General features: G+C 53.8%; 1 protein-coding gene across 1 annotated transcript; it reads left to right on the forward strand.

Moving 5' to 3' along the window:
- Positions 1-3,498: 3,498 nt before the first annotated feature.
- On the forward strand, positions 3,499-25,960 carry RRBP1 (ribosome binding protein 1; the record flags this gene model as incomplete). Its single annotated transcript, XM_081997395.1, has 23 exons — positions 3,499-4,180; positions 8,613-8,761; positions 8,998-9,120; positions 10,144-10,296; positions 10,621-10,739; positions 12,017-12,170; positions 14,025-14,163; positions 14,510-14,697; positions 14,873-14,910; positions 16,117-16,207; positions 16,922-17,014; positions 17,385-17,477; positions 17,580-17,660; positions 17,760-17,849; positions 18,294-18,386; positions 19,870-19,941; positions 20,129-20,224; positions 20,581-20,664; positions 21,977-22,066; positions 22,946-23,029; positions 23,519-23,617; positions 24,135-24,278; positions 24,545-25,960. 23 exons carry the CDS (start codon positions 3,499-3,501, stop codon positions 24,581-24,583), a joined length of 2,994 nt encoding a protein of 997 aa, XP_081853521.1. The 3' UTR covers positions 24,584-25,960.
- Positions 25,961-27,894: the final 1,934 nt, after the last annotated feature.

Consider the following 27,894-nt stretch of genomic DNA (forward strand, 5'->3'; position numbering starts at 1 on the left):
TGGTACCTTCAGTGCCCTGTTTTTCCATATCCTGGCTAAGGCTTTGTGCAGGTGGGAGATACAGAGCGCTTTCCAGCCAAAGGGCAAGGCATGCATGCTCCTGCTGCTGCGCTCACGAGGGGGACTGTGTCTTGCTTTGCAAATCCAGGAGCAAACTTCTAGCCCTTCGAACAGCGAGGGCGGTGAGGTCAGGAAATGCCAAAGCAGAGATTTGCTCCTGATGCTAACGCTGCGGCGCGTTGCTTCTTGCTGCTTGTATTTATGCATCAGGAAGTTCCCAGAGGAAGACTTTTCTTTATCCCCAAATGCCAAAGCCAGCCTGGTTTGATTTAAGTGCGTGTGGTAATGTACAGCCTGCTGCCCTCTTTGTGCCATTGATAGGCTCTTCCCTGAAGGAGTTGTTGGGCTGGTCCATGCCAAGTCTCGACCGCAGGAGGAATACTACTGGTAGAACTTACTCCTTGGAGTCAGCGCCAGGTCTGCCAGGACCGGCCCCATGCCACGGGCTGTGGGGCACGAGCATTGAGACGGGAGCAAAGTTTCCCTTTGCCATGATAGCACGGCTGGGAGTTAGTTGCTGCCCAGTTGGTGTCTCACACTCTTCATTTCGGATTTTCTTCTGGCATGCCTGTCCTTGGGAACTGGGTTTCTCTGGTCCAGTGGTGGGAGCTTGCGAATGGCCCACACGAGCATCTCAGCTGCTTTCGTGAGCTCCAACTGGCTGCAGTGGCTCTTCCAGGAGGTCCACAGGTCCTCTATGTTAGTGCTCTGGGCTGCTTTTTTTCTTGTGTTGTTTTTTTTTTTTTTGAGGGGTTTTTTGGTGATTTTTTCGTTTAGCTGTGGAGGACTTGGAGGACTTCAACGCTAATCTGCATCGTTATCTCACCCTGGCTGTAAAGCCTGAGAGGAGGCAAGGTACAGGCAGGTTTTAACTGCAGCCGCGCTGGGTGAGGCTGCCTGTGGGGGAGAGGGAGCGTGGGGCTCAAACACCCTGCTTGTAAGGGCTTTGGGGGGGACAGCAGTGTGGGGTGAGATGTGGGGCAGGCAGAGGACTCTGGCATCACGGTGCTGCGTCCGGCACCACTGTCTCACCCACCTCACTGCCCTGGTCTCTGCGTAATAATGCCGTCCTCTCTCATCCATCCTCTGCATGCTGGATGTCTCTGTAGTGGACGTTCGGGTTTTTTCCCCTGTTCCCATCCTCTGTGGGCTCCATCTAGCTGCTTTTGGAGGTGGCAGTAGCAGCTGGTGGGGCTGGATTGCATTTGCCAGCGCTTGGTGGTGCCCTTGCCCTTAGGTGGAGTGGCAAATTTTTATCTAAATATGAAGTCGTGGTGGAGTGAGGTCAGGAAAGTTTTATTTTTACTGATGTGTCAGAGTTGCTGGGTGAGGAAAACAGGTCGCCTTGTTCTGCCCCTAAAACAGCTCCTGGGTGCTTCGGTGTAGCCCTACTTCTTGTTTACTGCCAGGGAGAGGAAATCCAGCCCTTTTCACCCTGCAGGTTAGGAATAATCTGTCTGTCCTGGTGAGGACCATCCCAAAGCAATGCTACCGAGTCAGAAGGGAGTGACTTGGCACCAGATGTGCTGGGATGGAGTGGGCTGAGGCTGTTTAGATCCAAAACGGCTGGGGCAGACGTGAAATAGTGATGCCTATAGTATCAGCTGGGATCTCGAGCAATGCCCCGGGGTAGAAAGTTGGCCCTGCCAGGGGAGGCTGGTTCCAGCTGGCGCTGGCAGCCCTCCTGCCTGCCAGCTCTCTCCTGCTTTGCCTGGGATGCCTGGAGAGGCGGGCAGGGAGAGCTGGGCTGCGGGTTAAAAACATCCTTCCCCAGGCAGGTGGGTATCTCTGGTGGGAGACGGCCGCTTTGCAGCTCTTTCTAGCTCTGCACCCCCTGCTCGGGTGTTGGAGGAGAGTTTTTCGTTGCACTCTCACCTCCTTGCTGCACGAGCAGCTGAGAGTTTGCTACTCCGGCTGCTAGAAAGGAAGAGGCTCTGAGGTCTCTCCCTATGAGCATTGAGGTTTTGAAAAGATGCTGATCTCCTTAGTTTTATTCTTATTTTTGCCTCCTCCCCTTCCAGCCCCTCCCTCCTCAACCCACAACCGCTTAAAGAGGAAATTTGATAATGTTTACAGTTAAGCGTGTGGATGGGAACTTCTGATAGCCGAGGACTTTCTGCGTTTTCCCGATTACGTTTTGAGGCACAGTGATGAGAAACTGCAGCCTGGCACCTCCTGGAAAGTGACCCTTTGCCTATTAACTGCCTGGCTTCAGCATCTTGGGGTTCATGAGCCACCTCGGAGCCATCTGGAGGTGATGCCCTAATGGGAGAAACACGTGAGTGGGGCAGCAGAGAAGAGTTTGGCTTCAAAACTAGGGCCAGGGTTCAATTAGCAATTACGAAGAGTGGCGATAGCGGCATCTTTCTCCGTGTGTGGCTGTACCCTGCCTGCCAGAACTCAGACCTGGCAGTATGGTCTCTGTTGCTGCTCCGTGTTGTACAGGTGGAGGAACTGAGGCTGGAGAGGAAAATGGGAAGGACCCTGTGCATGGTTTGCCTGTCAGCAAAGGTAGAAAGATAAGTGCCACAACCAGCACTCCATCTGCAAGCATCACATCTTCCTGCGGGCATCTCCTGGGGAGATGAGATAATGAATGACCATGGGGTTTTTTTTGTTTTGGGTTTTTTTTTTTGTTGTTTTTTTGGTTAGCTTGAACTTATGACTTTTACTGGTATTTGCATCTCAAGGAAATGGTTGTGACTTGGTTCTCTGTGTGGCGTCTCTGCACGCAGCATCATTGCTGGGGTGCTTCTCGTTGCTGGGAGCAGCTGTGCAGCAGGACATGGTCACTGCGCTTCCTCCCCACCGGGATAGGCAGAAGCCAGCAGTGCCACAGGGTACAGGTGGCAAAGGGAGAAGGCCAGGACTGCTGCAAAGCTGGGGAAAGCTCTCCTGTGCATGCTTTCCCTTCCAGTGTGATGTTTTATTCCAAAGTTGAGACCTGGATGTGTGTCTGGGTGCAATGAAAAGGCCTGGTGCTCCAGGGAGAGCCCAGATCTTGGCCAACCTGAACCAACGCGCTCTCTTACTGCCGCAGGGCTGGCGGCATTGCCTAGGGTCATGCAAAACTGTCCCATTGGACATGTAATGGGTAGTTGCTCATGGCTGTCTCTGATTACATCCCTGGTTTTTTATTCCCTCTCTTTGGTTCTTCTGGAGATTGCTGCAGCCAGTGAAATCAGGCACTGCGGTACAACTGGACCACTCTGCATGGGCAGCGTAGTGGAGGAGCACAGACTTGGGGGTGTGTAGGCAGGTTGCCCTCACCAGAGTTGTATGAATCTTGAGTGTTTGTCGTTTCAGTGCATGGTGCCATTTGGGGACACAGATGTCCATATGAAACTCTCTGCTCAGAAAGGCCGTTGCATATCTTTCCTCCTCCCCCGCCACTAACTTTTGTTCTGGTGTTTTGCAGGCACAGAGGAATAAGGCAGGATGGATGTGTACGACCCTCAGACGCTGGGTGTTATGGTCTTTGGAGGTTTTATGGTGATATCAGCCATCGGGATCTTCCTGGTGTCCACCTTCTCCATGAAGGAGACATCTTACGAGGAAGCCCTGGCCAAGCAACGCAAAGAGCTTGAGAAGACCCAGCAGCAGAAAATAGAGAAAAAGAAGAAAGAGAAACCTGTTGAGAAAAAAGGGAAGGCGAAGAAAAAGGAAGAGAAACCTAATGGAAAGATCCCAGAGCAGCAGCTGGCTCAGGAAGTGACAGACTCTCCCAAGGATGTGGTTCTTGAACCTGCTGTGGTGCCTGAGCCTGTAACTGTTGAGCCTCTGATCACAGCGGTGTCAGTGGCTCCCCAGGAAAAGGAGAAACCTGCTCCGTCACCTAAGGAGAAGAGGAAGAAGGAGAAGAAGGTGGCAAAGGTAGAGCCTGCTCCTAGCCCAGTGTTGGCTTCACCTCCTGTCAGTGTGCCCAAAAGTTCTCCTGTCTTGGAGGTGACCCCTAAGGAGGTGCCTGTTGTGGCCGTGCCACCAGTTGGCACACAGCAAAGTGCTCCGGTCATCAGCTCCGTTGCCATCAAGAAAACAGATGCTCTTCCAACCCATGAGGAGCAGAAGCATGATGGACCTGTCAAGAAGAAAGCTGGATCCAAAAAGAAGAGTGAGCCAGGTAAGGCCAAATTTCTCTGCATATATCCCCATAGAGTAAGCCAGCAGGGTATCTTGGTGCTGTTAAAACAGAACTATCCCATTCCGAGATCTCTTTGTTCTTCAGTGTTGGAAACAGGGCAGCTGTAGAAAGGCTGCCTCTGGTGAGATGGACCATGTGTGCCAAGGGGAAGGTGGGTTGAAAAAGACTGTGCTGGACTGTAGTTCTCCCTGCGGTGAAGTAGAGTTGAAGTCAAGAGTTTATTGACTTACTACACTGTGTAATAAGTCAATAAACTTATTATACTGTGTAATGTGTTTCCTCCTGCATTGGGTACCCCTGCTTGGTGCTTAGCTCCTTGGTCCAACACACAGATTTGCTGTTGCATTGCGGGTCTCTGAGCAGATCTGCACAGTGAGAATGAGCAGGAGGTGCAGGTACCTGTCCTGGGAGAGGGAGCAGCTGCCAAGGTGCTGAACATCTGGGTGGAAAGCCAAGACAAGGTGTTTTCCCCTTCCACCCCTGGTTATTAAAAGCACACAGGAGCTCTACCACTCCTCTATGAGAAGGTGGGTCACTGCTAGAGGAGGAAATCCTTCTTCAGTGGAGGTGAAAAACAGCCTACAGGAGAAGAGTATTGCAGGGATTTCATACTGCAGGGGTTTGATTGTAAGAGCGTTAGAGGGAAGTGACTTTGAGTATGTCACAGGGAAGGGAAAACTTGCCTGTCATCATTCATGCCTCACTTGACTGACTTGGAGATGGAAGAGATTAAAGAAGGTGGTCCTGAACTCTCCACGGTGTAAATAGGTATAGGGAGGGGAGAAACAGCTCTAGCTGGATTCTTGCCTCTCATTGCACCAATGTGAACAATTTGGGGTTTATTTTTGGTTAAGTGATAATTACTGGCACTAAAAAAGGGAGTGCTTTCAGACCTGTAGAAGTGTTCCCATGTGGACACGTGGGAGAAATCTCTCAGATGTTCTCAAAGATGTCATGTGGTGTGCAGAGGTTTCATTTCTTTATTTATTTACAAAAAACCCAACCGAATAAAAAGACACCCCTGCTTGCTAGCCTTCTCCAGCACATCCAAACCTAGGCTGCTGTGTAACCTGACAGTTTCCACACCCATATTTTGGAAGTGAGCCTGCTACTCAGCAGGGCATTTTGTGGCTGCTGGTCTTCAAGGTTGGGTTAAAACCCTTATATCTGCTCCTCTGAGGAAGGGATTTTACTAAAGACCATCTTCACATAGTGATGAGGTTTGGAAAGGTTTGAGCAGCTGCTACTGGAGGGTATTGCAGAGATGGTGTTGGGGAAACTGGAGGTGGCTGGTTTGGCACGTGCACGCAGGGATGCGCTTCTCTAACACTGTAAACATGGCCCTAAATCTAAGCTGTAACAGCTGAGGGGATGTGGATGGGAGATGAACTTTTAGCACTTGTTAAGTTGGGAGGTTTTTTGGCTGCTCCCAGCGTCCACTGCTTTGGGTATGAAGTGCCGATCCTGCATGTCTTCAAAGCCAGGAGTGATGCCTTAGCTGTTCCTGTGGGACTTTTCAAGGGAAAGCTCTCGGTAATATCTGTGCTGTGAAGCTGGCAGCAGTTTCACCAAGGCATTGTGGGCAGCTGTGGCCTCTCCTCCTCAAAGCCAGAAGCAACAAATTATCCCTTGGCAGATAAAAATGGATGTTCAAAGTGTTCAAAGACATGTGTTCGGCACTGAAGCAGATGGCAAACCTGACAAGAGCAGCTTGGGGTATTTTTCTCTTGTGTGGTTCGTTTTGAGCCTCCTGCATCACACAAAAACTTGCTTGCAAGTGGTCAGCGTGTACTCGGATCCCAGTCGTTACCTGTGATAGCAGGAGCCACACTCTTTTGTGAAACGCGCGTGGGTACCCGATCTGGGCTGCAGCCTCCCGGGTGCGCGGCTGCATGCAAGGGCCGTCCACGTCTCCCGTGTCCCCTTGGGTTTGAGAAGCAGCTCTTCAGACCCCTTATTCCTGCTGTGCTTTCCCATGGCAGCTTTGCCGCACGGCTGCTTCTTGTTTTGCCGCTTCCTTCGGTGAGATGCGAGGTTTCCGACTCTGCAAACGGGCTTGGTGGCCGCGTAGGCTTCCTTTTGCCGCGACTTGGCAGGCCGCCCTGGCTCCGTTTGCCAGCTGCAAGGTGGGGTTTGCGTCGTGCTTGCCTTGTGCAAGGCTGCCTTGCGCAACACTGCTGGGAGGTGGGCAAAACGTCACTTGGTGGGTCCCTCCGCCCAGTGGGACCGGGCCAGGGGATGTGAGGCATCCACGCTGTTGCCGGTGTGAGTAGAGCGTGAGCCAAGCTCTTGGGCCCTGGTTGCGCAAGGCGGTGGAGCTGCCCCGGCTGCGCTGCTGGGAAGTGGCTGCTGCTGGTGAGACAAACTCCGCTGCTGCCCGGGCTTAGCGCTGCCATCCCAAATGGATCTAGCAGAAGCCAGGAGGAAACAGTGCCTGCCGGAGCTGCTAGGCATTTCTGGGCTTTGCTGCTTTGCTGCTGAGGTGGGTTGACCGTGGCTGGCTGCCAGGCGCCCACCCAGCTGCTCTCTCACTCCTATTCCTCAACAGGATGGGGGAGAAAATAAGATGAGGAAGCTTGTGGGTCAAGAGAGAGACGGGGCCGTCACTTAGCAATTACTGTCACAGGCAAAACAGGCTTGACTTGGGGAAAACTAATTTAATTTATTTCAAATTAAAATAGATGAGAAACAGAGACAAAATTAAAACACCACCTTCCCCCATGCCTTTCTTTCCAGGCTCAACTTCACTCCTTCCCTCCCGATCCCTCTACCTCCCCTCCCCGAGTGGCGCAGGGGGATGAGGGCTGTGGTCAGTCCGTAACAGGTCCTCTCTGCCGCTCCTTCCTCCTCACTCCTTTCCCCACTCCAGCGTGGGACCTTCCATGGGCTGCAGTCCTTCAGGATGAACGTGCTCCAGTGTGGGCTCCTCGCCACAGGCTGCAGGGAAATCTCTGCTCCGACACCTGCAGCACCTTCTCCTCCTCCTTATTCTCTGACCTTGCTGCTTGGGGAGGTCTGAGCTCTGCATTCAAGAGACCTTGATGTTAATAGCTTTAAAGGCTCTGGAGCTACTGGAGTCCAAACTGCTTTTTCTTCTGGGACTTTTTAGGAAAATAAGCCCACTGGGCCATTGAAACTGTGCAGGAACTCCTAAACCACTACTTGCCACTGTCTATCCATCATGACCATGTGCGCTGTGGTCCAACAACAGCATCATGGTCCCTGATGCTCCTTGGCTTTCCTGGGTTAGCAGAGGGCTAGGAGAAGGGTTTGAGTCACATCGTTCCCTTATCAGAGAGCTGGAATAAAACTGCCTGGTGAAAGGCTGGAGAGGACCTTGCTGCGCTCTGCATCACTGGCACCACTGCATGGAGTGACATCACCCAACAAGGTTGTATCATGGTGTGGTCCAGCTTCTGATGTCCCAAATGTCTCTGCTCCTTGGCATTGGCAAATCATGCCCAGCTTTTGCTGGGAATCACTCAGTTTGGAGGATGGTGGCAGGGTGGTGGGACCAGTAGTAGAGCCAGGCAGAGGTGACAGCTGGCTCAAGATGCACATGTGTGTGGTGAGTGTCATCTTCAGCACTTCTCATATTGCTTTCAATTAGAGAGGTAGCAAACCTGACTGTGGAGATCTGGGCTGATGCTGGTTGACAGCCGGCTGAACATGAGCTGGCAGTGTGCCCAGGTGGCCAAGGCGGCCAACAGCATCTTGCCTTGTATCAGAAATAGTGTGGCCAGCAGGAGCAGGGAAGTGATTGTGCCCCTGTACGCGGCACTGGTGAGGCTGCACCTCGAATACTGTGTTCAGTTTTGGGCCCCTCACTACAAGAAGGACATTGAGGTGCTGGAGCGTGTCCAGAGAAGGCCAACAAAGCTGGTGAGGGGTCTGGAGAACAAGTCTTGTGAGGAGCAGCTGAGGGAAGTGGGGTTGTTTAGTCTGGAGAAGAGGAGGCTGAGGGGAGACCTTATCACTCTCTACAACTACCTGAAAAGAGGTTGCAGTGAGGTGGGTGTTGGTCTCTTCTCCCAAATAACTAGCAGTAGGACAACAGGAAATGGCCTCAAGTTGCACCAGGAGAGATTTAGACTAGATATTAGGAAAAATTTCTTCACTGAAAGAGTGGTCAAGCATTGGAAGAGGCTGCCCAGGGAGATGGTGGAGTCACCATCACTAGAGGTGTTAAAAAGACGTGTAGACATGGCACTTCAGGACATGGTTTAGTGGGCAGGGTGGTGGTGGGTTGATGGTTGAACTTGGTGATCTTAGAGGTCTTTTCCAACCTTAATGATTCTGTGATTCTATGATTCTATGAAACGGCAATTGTGGGGCTGAAGCCGACTGAGCTGGTGCTACTCAGCTCTGCTGTCAACTTGAGTCGTCCCAAGCCCTCCTCTCTCCTCCCTAGCACCCGCAGACTCCGACGGGCCCCTCTACTTGCCCTACAAGACGCTCGTGTCCACCGTCAGCAGCATGGTGTTCAGCGAGGGGGAGGCCCAGCAGCTCATCGAGATCCTGACGGAGAAAGCGGGCATCGTCCACGACACCTGGCACACGGTAGGGCTGCCAGCCTGGCCACCTGCCGCCGGGGCTCTGCCAGCTCTGCCGAGCCTCGGGAGGTGCGGAGGGGAGGGAAGGCACCCTGTTTTCCGGCAGGCTGGCCCCAAGGGTCAGTCTTAGAGACCGGAGCTGAATTTTCCCCTGGAGCAGAGGGCAGGATCCGGCGCGTGTGGGGCGGGGGGGATAGATGCGGAGGTGGTGGTCCCCACTGATGTGCCGCCCCACGCTGGCAGGCCACGCAGAAGGGTGACCCGGTCGCTGTCCTGAAACGCCAGCTGGAAGAGAAGGAGAAGCAGCTCGCTGCTGAACAGGAGGATGCGGCCGCTGCCAAAAACAAGCTGCGGGAGCTCAGCAAGGTAAGCGCCACGCGGCCCTCTTGGCACCCTCGGCCTGGGCTCTGCTTGTTGTGGCTCGCCACGTGCCTCCCGCTCCCCGCATCGCGTCCCTGCTGGAGGCGAAGCCCAGGGGCTCACTGGGTCCCTCACCCGTTTGCTGTTTTTTCCCCAAAAAGGGGAGGAGATCCCTGCCTGACCTCCTCTCCTGGGCCTGACCCAGCCCAGGGAGACACCAGCCCGAGGAGGTGCGGGGGGCACCTGTTGGCAGCCGCTGGGGAAGCAGGGGAAGGCCCTTCCTGCCTAAAGCAGCAAAAAGCTGCAATCTCTTAGGGGAAAATAAGTCCCTTCTCATCTCTGCCCGGATCCCCTGAGCTGCGAAGGTGCTGATCAGTCCCTTTTTAAGCAGCCTGATACTACTTACAGCCTCCTTCCCCGACTCGGCCTCTGCCTCTTTTTGGGTGTTGAAGTTGGAGCAGGCCCCCACCACCCTGGGCTCGGCACCTCCTGCGGTGCAGCTGGCGGGACCTGGCAGCGGTGAGCCCCTCGCCTGCGGGCAGGAGAGGAGAGGGCGAAGCCACCCCGGGCGCTCGGGCGCTGCGCTAAACCCCGGCCTGTGCAGAGACCGCGCAGGGCAGCGGCTCGGCGTTGCCCGGCCGGCCAGCGGAGCTCCCCTGCCTCTGCAGGCGGGCGGAGGGTGTTTGGTTTTTTTTTTTTTAATTTTTTTTTTTTAAATTCTCCTGCTTTGCCCCAAACTTTATGTGATGTTATTGGTCCTAGTGCGGGGGGGAAATAAAATTCCAGGCTGTCTTACTCCTTTCTCTTAGTGGGCCCCGTGTGGAACAACAGTGGCATCCAGTGGCCACACAGCCCAAAACAAAATGCAGGAGGAAATGTAAGTGCTAAACGGCATAGCTGGGCACGGGGGCAGCTCCGAGAGGGCTGAGCTTTTAAGTCTTCTGAGCTAGGATGTCACCAGTTTCGCATCCCCTTAAAGCGGGGAGACTCGTATGCTGAGGACTAACTGGGTGATTTCTCTCCTCGAAGGAACTGGCGGCCGAGCGGGCCAAGGCGGCGGCCGTGGAGGGCAAGCTGAAGGAGCAGCTGCTCGCCCGCGAGCGGGAGATTGCGGCGGTGCAGGCACGCATGCAGGCCAGCTACCAGGACCACGTCAGCGAAACGCAGCAGCTCCAGGGCAAGGTGAGCCCCACGCTGTGCTCTGCAGCTTCCTTCTGTGGCTGCCGGGTGGCTTTTGGTGGCAGATGCATGGTCTTTTGGAGAAGATTGAGGTGTGCGAGGAGACCAGAGCCTCGGGGAGGGGTGAGACTCTGTGATGCCCCTCAACTGTGGTGCTCGAGGGAGAAGAGGCACATGGGAGCATCCTCATGGGATGCCGCATCCCTGGGGGCTGTCAACATCAGCAGACACCCCCCTTTGTTGCCAGTCCCTCTTGCTCATCGTGTGGGTTTCACAGGGAGAGCAAAGGGGCTGGCGGCACCATTAACCCCTGTTGGGCTCCTCTAGATCCGGACCCTGCAGGAGCAGCTGGAGAATGGTCCCAACACACAGCTGGCTCGCCTGCAGCAGGAGAACTCCATCCTGAGGGATGCACTCAACCAGGCCACCAGCCAAACGGAGAGCAAGTAAGGCTGGGGTGGGGAGCAGAGCCTGGGGCTGCCCTCTGGCAAACCCTGGGGTTGGCTGTCCATCGGGCTTGGCCACCCCCTTTCTTGAAGGTGCTTCTGCAGATACCCGAACTAGCTGAAGGTAGAGGGAGCGAGGAGGAGCTTGCCAAGTGGCTTTTGGGGGGCTGGCAGGGGAAACAAGAATGTTCCTCCCAAGTGGAGGGACAGGGGAAACCCTCTCTGCTTTGGGTTTCTCACCTATGCTGATGCTGGAGCCAACAGGCGGTGGAGAGGGTGAGAGGGGACCAGAAGGCACCATGGCACTTCCCCCTTTAGGGTAGCTTGTACACTCAAACGCCAGAAGAAATGCAGCTGGCTTTTTCATAGAATCATAGAATAGTTTGCATTGGAAGGGACCTTTAAAGGTCATCTAGTCCAATGCCCCTCAATGAGCAACAGGCATCTTCAACTAGATCAGGTTGCTCAGAGCCCCATCCAACCTGACCTGGAATGTTTCCAGGGATGGGACATCTGCCACCTCTCTGGGCAACGTGGGCCAGGGTTTCACCACCCTCAGTGTGAAAGATTTCTTCCTTCTTATCTAGTCTAAATCTCCCCTCTTCTAGTTTAAAACTGTTACCCCTTGTCCTGTCACTACAGACCCTGCTAAAAAGTCTGTCCCCATCTTTCTTATAAGCCCCCTTTAAGTACTGAAAGGCTGCAATAAGGTCTCCTTCGAATCTTCTCTTCTCCAGGCTGAACAACGCCATCTCTCTCAGCCTGTCCTCATAGCAGAGGTGTTCCATCCCTCTGATTATTTCTGTGGCCTCCTCTGGACCTGCTCCAACAGGTCCGCTTTGATGGGAGTGATGCGGCAGAGAACCAAGACCTGCCCAGTGCATGCAGAACAAATAGGAGCTAGGTAGAAGAATTGCACACTCCTTTTTGTAGAAAGTCTGAAATGGCTGGTGATTAACAGCAGTCAAATAATTACAGAGCGGACTCCAGCTGCTTAGAGCACTTCCTCTTGTGTCTGGGAACACAGACCCTCGCATCCTCTACTTCATGAGAAAGGAATGTCTCCTGTGATTGAAACGCGGCTTTTGAAAAGGGATTTGTCAACTCTTTCCACCCCGCCCTGAAGGGCTGGGCGTGCCCTAGAGACAGGCGAACGCAGCCCTTGAGATGTTTCAAGTCCTGTATCAGGCCCACGGGAGGATGTGTTCCCCCCTAGGTAACATCAGGGATGCTTGCCTGGCCTGCAGGCGAAAATAACCCTGCTTCTCTTGGTGCAGGCAAAATGCTGAGCTGGCCAAGCTACGGCAAGAGTGCAACAAGCTGATGAAAGAGCTGTCTGAGAAATCGGAGGTGCTGCAGCAAGAGGAGCAGCAGAAGAAGAGCTGGGAGATCAAAGCGGTGGCCTCAGAGAAGCAGATCGAGCAGCTGCAGGTCAGGCAGGCGCTGGCAAACCCACTTCCCTCACAGAGATGGGGCCGGTGGCTAAATTGCGTGTGACCCGTGGGCCTGGCCATGGAAAGAGCTTGGAGGGAGATGAGCATCCACGGTTGGAAAGCAAGATGCCTTGTGGACCTCTTCATTGCCGGCCCCTGGGTTTTTTTGTCACACGCAACGCGCTCTTTGTGCATTGGCTGGCTCATCACCTGCAAAGCCCCAGGAGCCCGATGCCCTGGTTGAAGCCATTCTTCTCACTCACCTGTGAAGCTCATGAGCCTGGTGTGAAGGTGTGGGGGGGAACCCCCCATGGTGCGCGCTGCTGGGTGGTCCCTTGAGCTGAGAGAGGAAACCCACTGGCCCCCGCTAGCCCGTGCTCATGTGGACATGGGTGCTCGCTCTCAACTCAGCTGTTTTTAAGCCTGTTGCTCTTCCTCCTTGGTGCAGGAGGTAGAGCTTGCGGCTTTTTTGTTGTCACCGGGATGCGGCTGGGTTTGGGGTTTTTAGGGGTGTTTAAAGGACACCTCCCAAGCAGAGCCTCCTCTGTTGTTGGCGGAGGAGCAGCAGCGCATTGCCGGCAGGTGGGGTGGCAGCACTTCTGCTGGGATCTGGCTAAGCCAGGGGCTGGGAGCAATGATCCTGGGTACCCCTGACCTGGGAACTTACACTTCTTTCCCCCAGGTGTGCCAGACAGGGTGAGGGATGTGATGTGTCCCTCCTGCACGTGCTGTGGTCTCTGAACTGCTCTGATCTCTTTACAAAGGGGCTATGGTGGTGGGGACCTTTATCTGCGCATGCCAAAATGGTTTTGTAGAGGTGCTTCTAGAGCAAGGGGCCTTCAGCATCCTTGCTTTTAATTTTTTGGGAGCCTGAGGATGCAGATCTTTTGGTGGGCTGTTTTTGGCCCCTGCTGCTTTTGCAGGCGAGGACCAAAGGGGGTGATGTGGGCATGCAACCGGTGTGAAGGCAGAAGCTGCCTTCCTGGCTCAAAACACCGGCTTCTAGGCATGCTTTTAGGAGAACTTTTCCAGGGCTGTCATCTTGCTGCACACCTTAATACTAATTAAATAAATCATACTAGCTGGTAGACTTTAAAGCCAGTGGTGTGTTTAAGGTGCTAGGGAGAATGTGCTCCACAGTAACACCTGGAGCTCTGAGCTGAAGATATGGGGTCCAATCCCCAAAAACCAGAGAAGTCCTGCTTTCTTGGTGGTTCTGGAAGCATCACCCTGACAGAGATGGGGCTGCTGGTTTGTATTCCTCTGTCCCCTCCATGCAAAGCAACATTTCTTCATCTGCAAGGGTGTGACTTGTACCCATAGAGCTGCTGGTTTGCAGCACTGCTCCTCGTCCTCCTCCTCTGCCTTCCCCCTTAAAGCGCCTGCCTTGGCCAGGCCTCTTCCCCACTGCTTTCTAAGATGGAAAAAAAAAGTCTTCCCTGGCCCAAACCACACAGAAAATTCCTCCACATGTGGAAACACATGGCTGGGTGTCTCTGTCCTTCTAAGCACCGTGGCAGTACCTCTTGCTGCTGGGCTGGGGCTGTGCATTAGGACCAGGGCTTTAAGAGGTTTTTCAGAGCTTAGCTCTCCAGAGGGGAGGATGGCCATGGTCTTGGCCCAGAACTGAGACATTCGGGTGTTGTCTGCTTCCCACTTGAAGGCTGGCAAATGATAAAACGCGAGCGCGAGGCAAGATGCTTTATGCACGGGGGGAGCACAGTGGAAAAGTTAACTTAAACGCCCCCCAAAGCACAGCTTAAAAATAACATTATGTGACACACAGAGCTTTGCTTCGAATTGGCTGGGGTGCCTGGCACGCTTACGGAAAGCCTTCTCTTTCTCCCTGCAGGCTTCCCAAAGGGAGGTGGAGGCGACGCTGCAGAGGAGGCTGGATGAAGTAAGCGACGAGCTCCGCAGAACGCAGACCAGCTACAAAAGCTTGTTAGCAGACGCAGAAAAGGCCAAAGGACAGCAGCAGAGCATTGCTGGTGAGGACCTTGGATCAGCGCAGGGAGAACTGTGGGGCAGGCTTGGAGCTTTCAGGGCTGGGTGCTTGGTGGGGCTGATCGGGGCAGGGCAAGTAGACCCAGGGATGAGTTAGGCTGCCTGATGTTCGTTTGAGCAAGACACGGGACTCGTTATGGTCCTATGATGCCAGTCCAATGCCTCTCTCCTGTGCTGTCCTGCATCCCTGCCTGCCCTTTCTGTGCCTCCTGAAAGCATCCATGGCCAAAGCTTCTCCAGCCAAGAGTTCTGCTTGGGCAGGGCAGGGTGGGGAGTCTCCAAATTCGTTTGCACCTACGTTACCGTGTTTCTCACCCCATCCTCCAACAGAACTGCAGGCCAAGCTGCTGACCTCCGAAGCGGAGGTTAAAAGCAAGTTGCTGGAGCTGGACAATGTGAAGGGGAAACTGCAGGATGCCAGCTCAGAGAATACAAAGCTCCTGGAGAGGATCAAATCCATCGAAGCTCTGCTGGAGGCAGGCCAGATGAGGGAGGCAGAAAAAGAGAGAGACGTGCAGGTTGCGTGCTCATTTAATGGGGGTGGGAGGAGGAGGAGAGGGGGTTTACACCACTCAGGCAGGTGTTTTTGCACTGTGTTAACACAGTAGCTGTTATCTTTGCTCTGGGATGCTGCAGAAAGGGCTGACCTGCATGTGCCTAGGACAGGTAACGAAAATGCTTTCTCTCTTCCAGGCAGCCAATGAAGCAGAAATGAAGCAGCTGCAGTTGAGGTGGGTCTAAGTGTGCATGGAGGCTGCTATGGCACCTCCAACTTGCTGTCCATGTGTCCCAGGCTTCCCCGGGCGCTGAGCCCTGTGGGTGAGGGCTTGGGGACTTGCCCTCTCTGTGAGGCAGGCTTGGGGACTGCGAAGCTGGGAAGACAAGGTCAATCCTGGCCAACACAGCTCTTTAAAATATTAATTGGCTCCAGTGCTGGCCCCAAATAACAGCCAGTTGAGTCTGAAGTGAGACTGTAATTGCTGGCAGGCACGTGGAGGCTGACCGATCCTGCAGAATAGGAGGTTCTGGTGGTGTTGGGAGTGGGATGTCTCTGATAGAAGCCCTTGCTCAAGGCTGGGCCAACCAGAGGAGGCTTTTTGCGGATGTTTCCAGGTATCTCCAATGATGGAGATCCACCACCTCTCTGGGTTGCCCTTCCAGTGTTTCCTCCCTGGTGCAGAAAGGTTTCTTGGCATTTAAATGGAGTTTCCCATGTCACAATTTGCGCCTTTTGCCCCTTGTCCATGTGCTGGGCACCTCTGAGGAGGCTCAGGCTCTGCACGGCAGGAGGATTTCTCAGCTGGCCCCACTACCAGTGAGCATCCAGCATTCCTCTAAAGGAGGGCAGCTGTTCGGTTGTCCTGGGACACCAAGAGACTTGGGTGGCTCTTGTCAAGGACCTGAACCTTCCTTGGTCTGCTCAAGCTGAGGCTCCCTTCAGGGCAGATGGTGGATCTGAGGGTGTGGAGGGAAGCTGCAGGCTCTCAGGTGTCTAGTCGGCAATCCTGATTTATGGTTACTCAAGATAGTAGGATGATGCTTTCAAAAAGCAGAGCTGGGGGCTATCTCAGCCTAACAAGCTGTGGACGGGAGTGTGTTGGGAGCAGTCCCAGTTGTGTAAGCCAGAATTTCTGGCCTTTGGATCAGGTTACTTCCTCCTCTTGCCCTGGGTGTACAGCCAGCCAGCTACTCACTTGCTTGTTATTGCTGATAAGCCGGTAGAAAACTAGATCCCACTCCAGCATTGCCATGGCCATGGTTTTTAGTCCCAATCCCTCCTCCTCCCGCTGTGTGTAGATCCCGGAGCAGACCAGGATAGGCCCTCAGGATGCCTAAAGCTGCCTGGAGAGACACCAGGCTGTGGTCCCCTTCTCAACAGCTCGCTACCTGGGAGGGAGGTGGATGCTGAGACTCACTCCTGCATCCTGCCTTTCCAGGCTCCAGGAGAAGACGGACCAGCTCTCGTCCTTGGAAAGGGAAGCCACAGAGCTGCGAGAGGTGGTGGAGCAACAGAAGGTGAAAAACAACGTACGTGAGTGAACTGGGCTCAGCTTTTGCTGCTCAGAATTTTTTCCTCTAAAACCCAGATCTCTGGGGTTTGAATGACAATCCATCGTAGTTGGCTACTGATGGCTCTGTGGTGCGGCCAGAAGCTCTTCCAGCGAAGCACTAGAGGCATTGCCTTGGCTGCTGGAGAGCAGGAATCCCCCAGCAGGTTGCATAGCTTGAGCTGATGCGCTGCAGCAGGTGGTGGCTGCCTGGGTGGAGGTGTCTGTCCTCCTCTTGGGAGGTTTAGGATCTGGTAAGCCAGGGAGATCCTACCCTGGCAGGGTCAAGGCAACTCCTGAGCAGCAGTCCCTCACGCCTCATTGCTCCTCTGCTCCTTATCTTTCTCCTACAAGGTGGTATCAGTTGTGGGGAGGCAACCTTGCAGCCCTCTACTTGGCCTGTGTCCTCTCCAGGCAGCTTTAGGCATCCTGAGGGCTACTTCTGGAGCTCCTGCCTCCATCCAGCTCTGCTCTGCTCCCTCAAGGCCACTGCCTGAGCGATGCGGTGCATTAAGCCACTGCAAGGATGGAGGGGACAGGAGTGTACGTGGGCAGTGGGATGGAAGACCCTTGGCAAAAGCAACAGGCTGCTGCCCATTTTCCTGAGTGGAGGCTTTGAAATCCTCCGCGGTGCCAACAAGAAGCTTGGTGGCCTTTGGAGTGATGTGTGGCCCTCTGTGTGTGGTCTTGGCAGGACCTTCGTGAGAAGAACTGGAAAGCAATGGAAGCATTGACCACGGTGGAGAAGGTGTGTGAGGAAAAACTATTTGCTGCTACAAAAGCAAAGGTGAGCCTGGCATTTCTCTCTAGCGGTGATGCTGGTGTGGAAACATTCAGCCTCCCCGAGCCACCAGAGGTGCTTGCCCTGGGTTGCCTGTTTCCTCTTAGGAGCAGTGCTGGCCCAACCCTCCTGCCAGCTTCTCCAAAGTTTGTCTTGAGGGCTGTGTATCCCCAGTATGAGTCGTGGTTGAGGAACTGGGAAGATGGGTGAACTGGAAGGGACATTTTCGTGGTTCTCAGAAGCAGCAGTTTTCTCTGTTTGCCGGTTTCCCCATGATGGCTCACCCCTGTAGGCACAGAAAAGCAGGACCAGTGTTGGCAGCCTGGCCAGCAGGTGCCCAAGACCTCCATCCCATGCCAGTTTGTCCCTCTTACAGGAAGAGCTGGCCCAACAACTGGACGCGCTCCAGATGCGAACCAAGCAGACGCTGCTCTCTGCCCTCCCTGGAGTTGCCGTATCCTCGCAGCAGGTGGGCATGGGCTTTGTTAGACCCCCACAGAGCCTCCACCACATGGGAAGGACAGATGTCCAAGCGTCCTTTTTCTTCCTTGTCCCCTTTTTTAAAACTCAGGATTATGACACATGGCTACAAGAGTTTAAGGAGAAGACTGTGGATGTGCTAAAGCAGCAGACAGTTACAACAGAGCCCCCAGTAAGTGAAGCAACTGGAAAGTGGAGGGGCGAGGGGGTGCCTGAGGGTCACTCTTCTCTTTTTGTCCCCTCACTTTCTATCCCTTCTCTCTCTTTTCAGGATTCAGCACTTAAATTAAAAGAGGCAGAGGAAGCGCAAAGCACTTTACAAGCAGAATGTGAGCAGTATAGAGCTATCCTTGCGGAGACGGTAAGTTGCAGCTCTTTGCGTTGTGTTGGTCTTCCACTAGAAATACCTCTTGAGAGGTCTCCTGACAGCCCAGGCTGCTTGTGGGCTCATGGTGGGCATCCCTCAGTATATTGGGGATGCTGCCATGTGGAAGACTATTTGCCAGTGAGACAGGGGAAATAGGAGAAAACTGAATTTCTCTAGAGTTCTTCTTCAGCCTATTGTGTTGGAAACCTTTCTGGTGGTGGTGGGATGTGGCACAGCAAGGGCACTGATAGGCAGGGTAGTTGAGCCAGCCTGGGAACTGGGAGTCCCTAGCCCCACCTGGGGCACCTAATTCTGTCATCTGTTCTTTGACCCAAATTCTTTGGAGAGGCATTGGGTATACCAGGGTTTCCAGCCCTGACACTGCTTGGCTTGGGAGGGCTGGAGAAGGTTTGGGCTGAGTTGAGGCTTTGTCAACAGGAAGGGATGCTGCGAGACCTGCAGAAGAGCGTGGAGGAGGAGGAGCAGGTGTGGAAAGCAAAGCTCACGGCATCTGAAGAGGAACTCCAAAAGGTGCGTGTTTAGGACACGTGTTTGTGGAGCTGGACGTACAGGAGCAGAGGGGCTGTTGGCTATAAATTGGGTGGTGACCCTAACTGTTCCTGCCAACCTTGAACTCTGAGACACAGGGACTTTCTCTTCTCCCCAGATTCACCCCTCCTGTCACCAAACCAGCAGACAAGAAGCCCACCTCATGTAGGAGCTAAGCGTCTCTTCCTACTGGTTCCCACCTCACCACCTGCTGTGTGCCTAGACCCTGCCAGTGGAGCTGGAAGAATGGTTGCAGCTCCCTGGTTCAGGCATGGTAGTTGGGAAACCACGTCACTGCTTCAGTAATCCAAGTTCTGATGCTTGGAAGTCGGGCTGAGCCCTCCTGGTGGGCGCTGGCTTGACGGGAGGAGAGCACGTGCAGGGCTCTTAGACTCACATTTTCAGGAGAACTTGGCTTGCTCTCAAAACCCAGGTTGACCTTGGCATTCACTGAGCCTTGAAAAGAAGGGAGCTGAGGTCCAAGCCACTTACTGCGCATAGTTTTGGGTCCAGCTGTCTGTCTAGCTCTAGGTACCATTCTTCCTAGTTAAAAAGCCAACCAGCAGCTGCCAGAGAGCTGTTGTTGCCCAGGAGTTTGGTGGGGAGTGTGTTTCATGAGCTCCCGTGACTTAGTTAGAGTCTAGGAGAACTTGGCTGGCCATACCTTTTCTGCAAAGCCGACTTAAGTTAAATGGACATGAAGCTACTTTGCACGGTCTGGCTGATCCCCATCCGTCACATGGGGTTTTGAAGTTAACTGGGGCTGCAGGGAGGTGGGGGAGCTCTTGTACAAAAGATCTTTGATTTCTCATCCCGTTGCTGGCTGCTGCAGCGCTGGCGCTGCTGAGGGCTGGTGTAGGATTGCACGGGGATGACGTGGCTGCTGGTGGTGTGCTGGCAGCAGGGTGTGCATGATGGGATGAACGTCTGGTGGCTAGGGCAGATCCCAGAGCAGTCCTGCCTCTCTGTGGAGAAGAGGTGAATTCCTCCTTTCCAAAAAATTCAGCAACCGCAGAGTTGTCTTCAAAAATCAGTCCAGGTTTAAATGCAAACCCCATGCTTTTTCTGATAGCTTGGCTGCTCTTAATAGCAAAGCCCATGACACCTCATTGGAAAGTCTACCTTGCTACTTCCAAACCAAAAGCGCTTTCAGTTAGGAAACTTGCACCAAGTCTGGTGCCAGTTTCTTGAGTGTTGAAAGCTGACTGCAGCCAGATGAAGTCCTACAGGTAAAAGCTATTGCCTTACTCCACGATTTACGGCCTGGGCTTGTTGGACGACTCCTCCCTGAGAAGAGGAGCTCCTGCCCTGCTCCGCTTTGGTGTCAGGTCTGTCCGGCACTTGGGTACAGGATGAAATGGGAGAGGTGGGACTGAAACACTGGCCAGTTTTTGGTTAAACAAAAGATGCTCGGTGTCCACGTGAGGTGCTGTTCTCTGACCTTCTCTGATCCTTTCTGGCTTAGTCGCAACTCCAGCTGAAATCCCTTGAAGATGTGGTGGAGAAGTTGAAAGCAGATCTGCAGAGCACAGATAAGGTAAGGTTTTTTGGGTACGGGAGAAGGTCCCCATGCAGGTGCCAGATGGATGCGTGCTGTGCTTGGGCTGAGTCAGGACCCATCTCCTGACTTGCCCTGGGCAAAGCAGTCTTGGCCCTTGGGATGTTTGGGATGAGTTGGACCTCAAACAATCAACCCCCTCCTGCTTTCCCCCCTTTTAATCCAGCTAAAGGAATACACTTCTCTTCTGGAAACGCAACTGGAAAATCATTTGGAGACAGCCAGTTCCGAACGCCAAAACTACACAAAAGAAGTTGAAGTCGTAAGTGTGGTGGCTGGTACCTTCTTAAACACTTTCTTTTGAGCCCGACTCACCACCCATCCATGTTTTGGGGATTTGGTGAGTGCCCTGGGGATCTGCAGGTTTGCAAAGCAGGAGAAAACAGATGGAGGTGTTTGCTCCAGTTTGGATTGTGGACACATAAGGCCAGGAGATCCATTGGCAGGGTGATGGGACAGGGACATCTGTATGGAGGTGCTGTCCACCGCTCCTCAGTGGCCTGTGGGTGAGATGGAGCTGTCTCACAGCCATCTCTCTCTGCAGGCATCAGCAGGCAGGTTAGCAAGCGATGCCATTACGTGCATAAATGAACTTTTCTTTCTGTTCCTCCTCGTCAGTTGAGGCAGCTCTTGTCAGAGTCCCAGGAGCAGCTGGAGGCAGCGAAGATGGAAACGCAGAAGCAGAGCAAGGAGCTGGCCCTGGTAAGGGGGGACCCCCAGAGCTGCCCTGCTGGGACCCGGCTGCTCTGCCTGGGGCTGGTTTGCAAAAGCAGCTGTGGGGCTGGCATCCTCCCTGCGGGTTCAGGGATGGGAGGAGGGCACAGCCAGCGCAGGGGCAAACCCGGTGCTCCCAGGCACCAGACTGATCCGGCTTTCAGAGTGGATGTTCATGACCTGGGAGGAGATTTTTATTTGCCTGCCTTTCCTCCTGTGGTGGGGGTGGGAAGGAGGGGAGAGCAGCAAGGCTTGCGCAAGCTGGCGTGTGGCAGGAGACCCCAGCTGCCCCACCAGTGGGCACTGGTTACCCCAACACCACCCTGGGGCAGGGGTTGAGGTGCCTTAAGCACCCATCCATCCACCTCCGGATGGGAGAGCTGAGGCTGTACAGCCCGTGTGTAGGAGTCACTCTGGGGGGCTGAAGGATGGAGCAAGGTTTCTGCAGGAAAGTGGGGAGAGGGCTGGGATATAGCACCCGGAGAACTAACAGATCTGCCAAAACTGTGAGGGCTTTTGTTTTTTAAAATCCGTACTTTGATCGTGAGAGGCTCGGGAGATTGCTTTTAAAACCCTGGGTGACATTGCTGGCTTGCAGAGCCGCTCAGAGCGGAGCGAGCTGGGAGTACAGTTTCCCTTGGGTGCCGTGACTCTTCCCAGCCCTCCAGCCACTACCGTCCGGCTTGCTCAGCGAGCCGATGCAGCCCCTTGCTCTCGAGGGAACGTGGCGCAGGGTCGTCATTAGCTGTAACCTCATTAGACAGGCAGGAAGTTGTTAAGCACGGAACCCATTTGTGTTCATCCAGCGACCTTCCCTTCTGGCCAAGGCACGCTGTTAGCTTGCCACTTGCTGCGATGCAGGATGGATGGAGCTCTGGTAGATGGACTGGGGGGCGGGTCTTATTGGGGGTGGGTGTTCAAGGAACTGCCTCCCCAGCATCCCAGCTGTGATTGACGGCAAAATGGGACCTGCCACCCTGCCTTGATTGCTTTGTTTAATACCTCAACTATGTTGTTGCGAACCCTCAGCAGTGGCTTTAAACCAAGGTGCCGACTGATCAAAGGAGAGCAGACAAGGTGCAAGCACATGCTGTGCACGCCTAGGAGATGTCGTGCCTCAAGTTGCCCAGGTTAAGTACCACAGGCCTGCATCTAGCAGAAGCTGAGGTGGTTTTCCAAACATTTGGCTCACGTGCAAGCATAAAAGCCAGCAAACTTTATCTATAGGTCCTTGTGGGTCTTGTAACAGCTGCGGTTTGGGGATGTGTAACTGAGCCAGGCTTGCTGGTCCTCCTTCCAGGTCAGGCAGCAGTTGAGTGAGATGAAGAGCCATGTACAGGATGGAGAAGTAGGGTTACAAGCCGACCCAAGCGAGCCTGCACCCCTTGAGGTTAGGGTGGTGAGACTGCTGCCCGTGGAGGTGCCGGCCCTTAACCATGTCCCTTGTCCTGTCTCATTGTCTCTAACCGCATGGAGAACTGCGCGTGGCTTTGCTCAGGGCTGTCGCGGCTGTGTCATCTACCGTCCCATGTGCTGGGGGGAAGCCAGCCCCCCATCCCTTCAACCATGTGTCCTATTCCTCCTAGGAACTCATCGCAAGCTGGCTTTCGCCAGGCTGTTCCCATTGGGAGCCCTCCATCACTGCATCAGGCTGGCAGGATTTTGGGGCAGGGGATGCTGCAAACCCTCGGGCAAACATCACCACCCAGCGATGCCCCATTGGGTTCGGGGCTTGTATCTCCTCGAAGGAAGGGGACACCCTGGCAGAGCTGCACCGGGATGCCCTCCCAGCCGGTGGGGATTAGGACTACAGAGGCTCCATAGACCTTGCTGGAGCCGGGCTGGAGGCATTAGCGGTGGCTGTTCCCATGCGGGCTAACATCTCTCACCGGTGGCAGTGCTGCCGCGAGCCAGGGTCTGCCTCTGTCCTTAAATCCCGTTAAGTGTGGAGCCTTCTCCCAGGCACGGGGACCTGCCAGGCACACCCTCTGCTATGGAGTGCCTCTCGTCCCAGGTCCCAGCTGGTGCTGCCTGAGGAGCAGGCAAAATTTGGCAATGCAAAGCTGAGCCCCAGGCTCGCCGTCAGCATCCTCACGGCTTTTGTGCAGGAAGGAGGGGATGCTGGTACCTCTTGCCCTTTGGTCCCCTGGGGAGAGCTTCAGTTTTCATGTCTTCTCTCTAGTCCAGCTTTCTCGGTGATGTCCCCACTAGCTCCTCTCTTGGGTCTTTTAATTTTATTTCTGGGTGTTTTCCCCTTTTCTCAACACAGTTGAAAACTCAGCTGGAGCAAAACAAAGCACTGGTGGAGAAGGAGCAAGTGCTGCGGCAAAAGCTGGCGCTGGAGCTGGAGGAGGTAGGTGCGGGTGAGGAGGATACAAGGGTTTGTAAAGCCTTTATGGGTTCTCGGCTGCTAATGAAGCCCAAGAATTAATTTCAAGAATTAATTTGAAGGTTTTTCCCCCTCCCTGTCCACATCTCAGACATCGCTGCATTCCCTCACATATCTGAAGAACTTCTTGTGGCAGCTGTGCTAAAGCCACGTAGCATTGCTGGCCCCTCAGATTGCCTCCCTCCAAGTTGCCCCATGTTTTTTGCCAGCTCTTTCCCTTGAGGGTTAGGGGCTTTAGCCAGGTGTTATGATGCTTCTGGCAAGAAATGCCGTCTTCCCAATGGAAACTGAATCAGCAAAAGCAACGCATTGTGTTTGGCATCCAACTGTCCGACAGCGGCTCTATAACGTAACTCTTCCAGAGGCAGACCCACCAGAGACCAGGGGCAGGGTGCGGGAGGTGCCTGCTGCCGTTATAGCTCATGTGCTAATTGGTATATGTCCCCCTTCCAGGCCCAGAGCTCAGCGTGCAGTTTGCAAGCAGAGCTGGAAAAGCTGAGGCTGGCTGAAAATGCAGCAGTTTCAGGCACGGAGGAGGCCCAGCATCTCAAGGTGATTTGGCTGCCCTGCTCTCTTGTGCTTGGTGTTGAGCCAAGACAGCAAAAGCCGTATCCAAGTGGGACTGCATGCATGGTTTATCATTCTTTGGGATGGAGGGACAAGGTAGATGGTTCCTCTGCAGGTAGCTCCCTGCCATGGGGCTGGCTGTGAGCTCTGACATGGCTGAAGGACAGTAATGTGCAAGTCACAGCCCCTTTGTCCGGATAAGGATGATGCTCTGAGCAAACGCTCTTGCAGGCTGGGCTTTTCATATTGGGAAACTGTTCTGCTACTGTGAGGTTGTCTCAGCCCATGGCATCTCCTGGGTTTGACGGGGAGCCAGAGAAAGCTGTAGGTGGTGGGGTGACACCTGGCATCTGGCAAAGAGGGAGCTGGGTGCTCATCCAGCTCGTGGCCATCGAGGTGGCTCAGTGCAGACCTGAGGTGACCAGAGGTGTTCTGGAGGATGGGAGATCACCAGATGGCAAAGGGAGGCTCAGGCAGATGCCTTCTTTTGACTCCTGTGTAGGAAAGACTTGAAAAAGAAAAAAAATTATCAAAGGACCTGGGCCAGGCAGCAAACAAACTACAGGAGCTACTGAAGGTTACCCAGGACCAACTGGCCAAAGAGAGAGAAACGGTGAAGAAGTTGAAAGAACAGCTTCAGGAAACGGTACTTCTTGTGGCCATGGCCATCCCTCCCCTTGACACTGTTGGAGGTCACGGGGAAGTGAGCATCAGGTGGTTTAAAATGGGAGGCAAGGTGGCAACTGCTGCCAGAAACCATCTGGGTGGCTTTTGGGAAGCCCTGGGACCACAAGAGATGGTCGTCACAGTTCTCCGTGCCCAGAAGGGAGGACCTGGCACATCTGCAAAAAGCTGCCAAGAGAATAAGGTTGAAACCCAGTTGAGTAACACAGCTCTGTTTTCCTTCTCCAGGGGGAAGAGGACAGTTCGAAGGAAGGGACTTCAGTTTGATGAGTCTGTGACCTAGACTTTACTGTTCAACTTACCAAAATGCCTTACACATTCCTAAAAATAAAAATATATGCTGAATTTACTGTAGATAAAAGATACAAGCCATTAGTGACCCAAAACCTAGTTTTGAAACTTTAAAAAAAAAAAAATACAAAAAACCCAAAAAAACCCAACCAGTAAACACTGCAGGTGTACCTTTGTAAGAAAATCTTCATACTATTTTGTACAACCGTTCGTGCCCCTGGGACCTGCTCCAGCTGTGTCGGGGCAGGTGCCGGGACTTTACCCTCCTGTTGTGGCAGAACCCATGAATGTGAGAAAAGGGAAGACTGTGTTTGTACATCAACCAGTGCAATTATTATTATTTTCTTTTTTTTCTTTTTTCTTTTTTTTTTTTTTTGAGTGAAAGAAGTGTGAAAGTAAGATCCACCATGGAAGGAAGCCTCTCTTTGGTGGGTGGCTTTTGGCACGTATCCTTTTGTGTATTTCTGGGTGTCGATGCAATTAAAATGATGATGTAGCGAAAAGAGCTTGTCCTTGCTTTATTTTTCTGGTTATTATTTAATTTATTTTTTTAAGTTTGCAGGCCAGGCAGGTCTTTGGGGTCACTGAGGGAGGACCTGCTTTGGCCGGGAGCAGATCCTTGACTCTCCCAGCTCCTTGCTGTGCTGCAACAGCCATCCCCTCTTGTTTTTTCTCCAATACAAGCGAAGGAGAGAAGCTTTCCCTCCTGGCGGCGTGTGCTGTCACGCTGGCTGCGCACACCAAGCTCCCGGCGCAGGGCTCGGCAGAGGGAGCGCCACGCGCGCCGTGGCCATGGGGGACATGGCAGCCGGGGCAGGGTGTTGCTGCTCCACTGCTGTGGGGTCACGCCGAGCGTGGGGACGGGGCACGGCAGGGTGAGCCCCGCCAGCCCAGCGGGGACCGTCCCTCCTGCTTGCTTAAACCTCAGTGTTGCCCTGTAATTTTGTCCCTGCGGGTGCTGCGTGGTGGTGGTCCTCGGTCGCTGCTGGGGTCTCTAGCCCTCTGCTCTCCCCTTCTGTGCTTTCCTTTTTTATTTTTGTTCTTTTTTTTTCTCCTTTTTTTCAGCTGGTTTCTTAGGAAATGTCAGAGGCCACGTGACGGCTCGGTGCCTGTCTCCACACAATAAAGCTGCTGAGCCCGGCACTGACATCAGCAGGATTTGAGAGAGGGGAGACAGAGGCTCTGAAGCACTCAGTCCCTCTGGGGTGTGCAAAGGGCTGAGGCTGGGACGGGGGATGAGGGCCAGACCTGCCTCCATTTTGTTCCTGGGGAAAGCAGTGTGCTCACAACCTCTATATTAGACACTAGAGTGTCCACACAGTTTTGAGGTTGGCTGCGGGGCTGCGATGGAGAAGGGGTAGGGGCGGGAGCGGGGGGGGGGGGGGGGGGTGGTGCGGGGTGTGACTGGGAAGTGATGGAGCTCATGCACCTGGCTGGAGCCTCATGTCTCCCTGCAGGGTGGTGGCCCCAGCCCTATGCATGGCAGCTGAGACCCCACACACTCATCACAAGCTCTGCTGCTGCCACCCCCCAACGCCTCCCAGCCCTGTTGGAGGAGGGCTGTGGCATGTGCACAGGCAGCAGCTCCAGCAGGCACCCCAGGCTCCGGCAGGTCCATCTCCCCACGATGGAGGGACAAACTCAAGAAGCAGATCTTTGCCCTGCAGCTGTGATGAGCCTTTGGTTTCTTTCTGAACTTTGCAACGCACCGGGAGGACCTCATGAGCCAAGGACCACCGGTGACCTCAATGCTGTCAGCATCACCTCTCACCGCAGAGATGGCTTTTAAGATCCCCAAAAGTAAGGGAATGCCTGGATTTTATCGGGGTTGCAAAAAGGCCGCCCAACCCCTAGGCTGGACTAAGCTGTTGAGCATATCAGCGCGGCCGTTACCCCCCAGAGCCGTCGGCAGGAAGGGCCCTGGAGCAGCAGGCACAGCCAAGTGATGCAATCCTTCGGTTTTTCAGTTGTTTTGCTTTTGCAACAATGATTTCCTTTATTGCGAGCACTTGTACAAAACAGAGCAGATGATATCCAGGCATTAATACAAGAGCAGTAACAAAGCCCCCAAAACAGCCAACGCAAGGAGGGTGGCTGGTGTCTGGAACATGCTATGGGGCAGGTGGGGTCTGATGTGGCTCCAAAAGCCACACAGAGCAGATTCGGTGTTGCCAGCGTGAGGGGACACGTCACTGAGCTGGCTGTTTTAGGAAGAGAGGGGCTGATCTTGTTAAGCAAAGTTGCAAAAAACACCTCTCGTTTTGGGGGAAAAGACACTAACTTAATTCTTGATACCTGGAGTTGTACCGCTGGGATTTTTTTTCTTCCATTGGCATCTTGGTGGAAGGGGAAGGACATGCTGAGGGGCTAGGAGAAACACCAGCATGTTACCTGTCAGCCTGACTCAGGGCAGGTACAATCGGCAGCCAGGCACCAGCGTGCTGCAGGCAGGTACATTATTTAAAGATCAAGCAGTTACCCAGCTGGGGAGATTTCGAACATGAGCACTGGATCCTTCCGCTGGAGTTTCCTTTCAGCCTGGGCACACCTGAACTGCAGTCCTGCTGAGCTTGTAGGGCTCTGAGCTGTGTGTCCATTACCTGAACCCCTTCATCTTTTTCTTCCTCATGTAGTCCTGTTAGAAAGTACTTTCTCTCCCCAGAAAGCAGTCAAGCTACAGGAAACATTCCTTGTGTCATGTCTTCTGCTTACCTTGCTTTTTCAGAAGGTCTGAGTGATTTGGGAGAAACCTGAACTGAAAGGATTTGAAACAGTCTTCAGCAGGAAACACCTTCCCATGCTTTTCATCCCCTCCAACTGCAAAAGGGCAAACTAACTCCATGATGTGGACAAGCCTGAAGTGTTATAGCTCTGAAGGTTAAGTTACTGCCAGTGTTGGAGTGCAGTACTTCTCTTCCAGAGAGGCCAGTGTAATACCTCAGGGCTTGCTGCAAGGGTCCTAAAAGCAGATAAAGCCTCTTAGATCAGCTGAAGCTGTGGGGCTGCACAGTGTACACAAAGTGCCACCTCAGACCTCTCATCCCTCAAAGTCCCAGGACTAAGGCCCTTCTACCTTCCAGGTCTGACATCCTTCCCCCTCTGCAGGGTCTCCAGCTCCATTTTCTAGCCAAAGAAGGAAATCCCAGGCAGAAGTCCACCATGGCGTCATCTGGGCAGGATATCTCTTCCAAGATGCCTGCAGTCTGGAGGCGCTAGTTATCAGCTGGATCTTGGCTGGGAGTTCCCTTTGTTTGTCAGGCAGCACCACTCCTGCTGTGTCACTCCAG

This window comes from Phaethon aethereus, assembly GCF_964289735.1.
Source record: "Phaethon aethereus genome assembly, chromosome: 3".
Classification (NCBI taxonomy): domain Eukaryota; kingdom Metazoa; phylum Chordata; class Aves; order Phaethontiformes; family Phaethontidae; genus Phaethon; species Phaethon aethereus.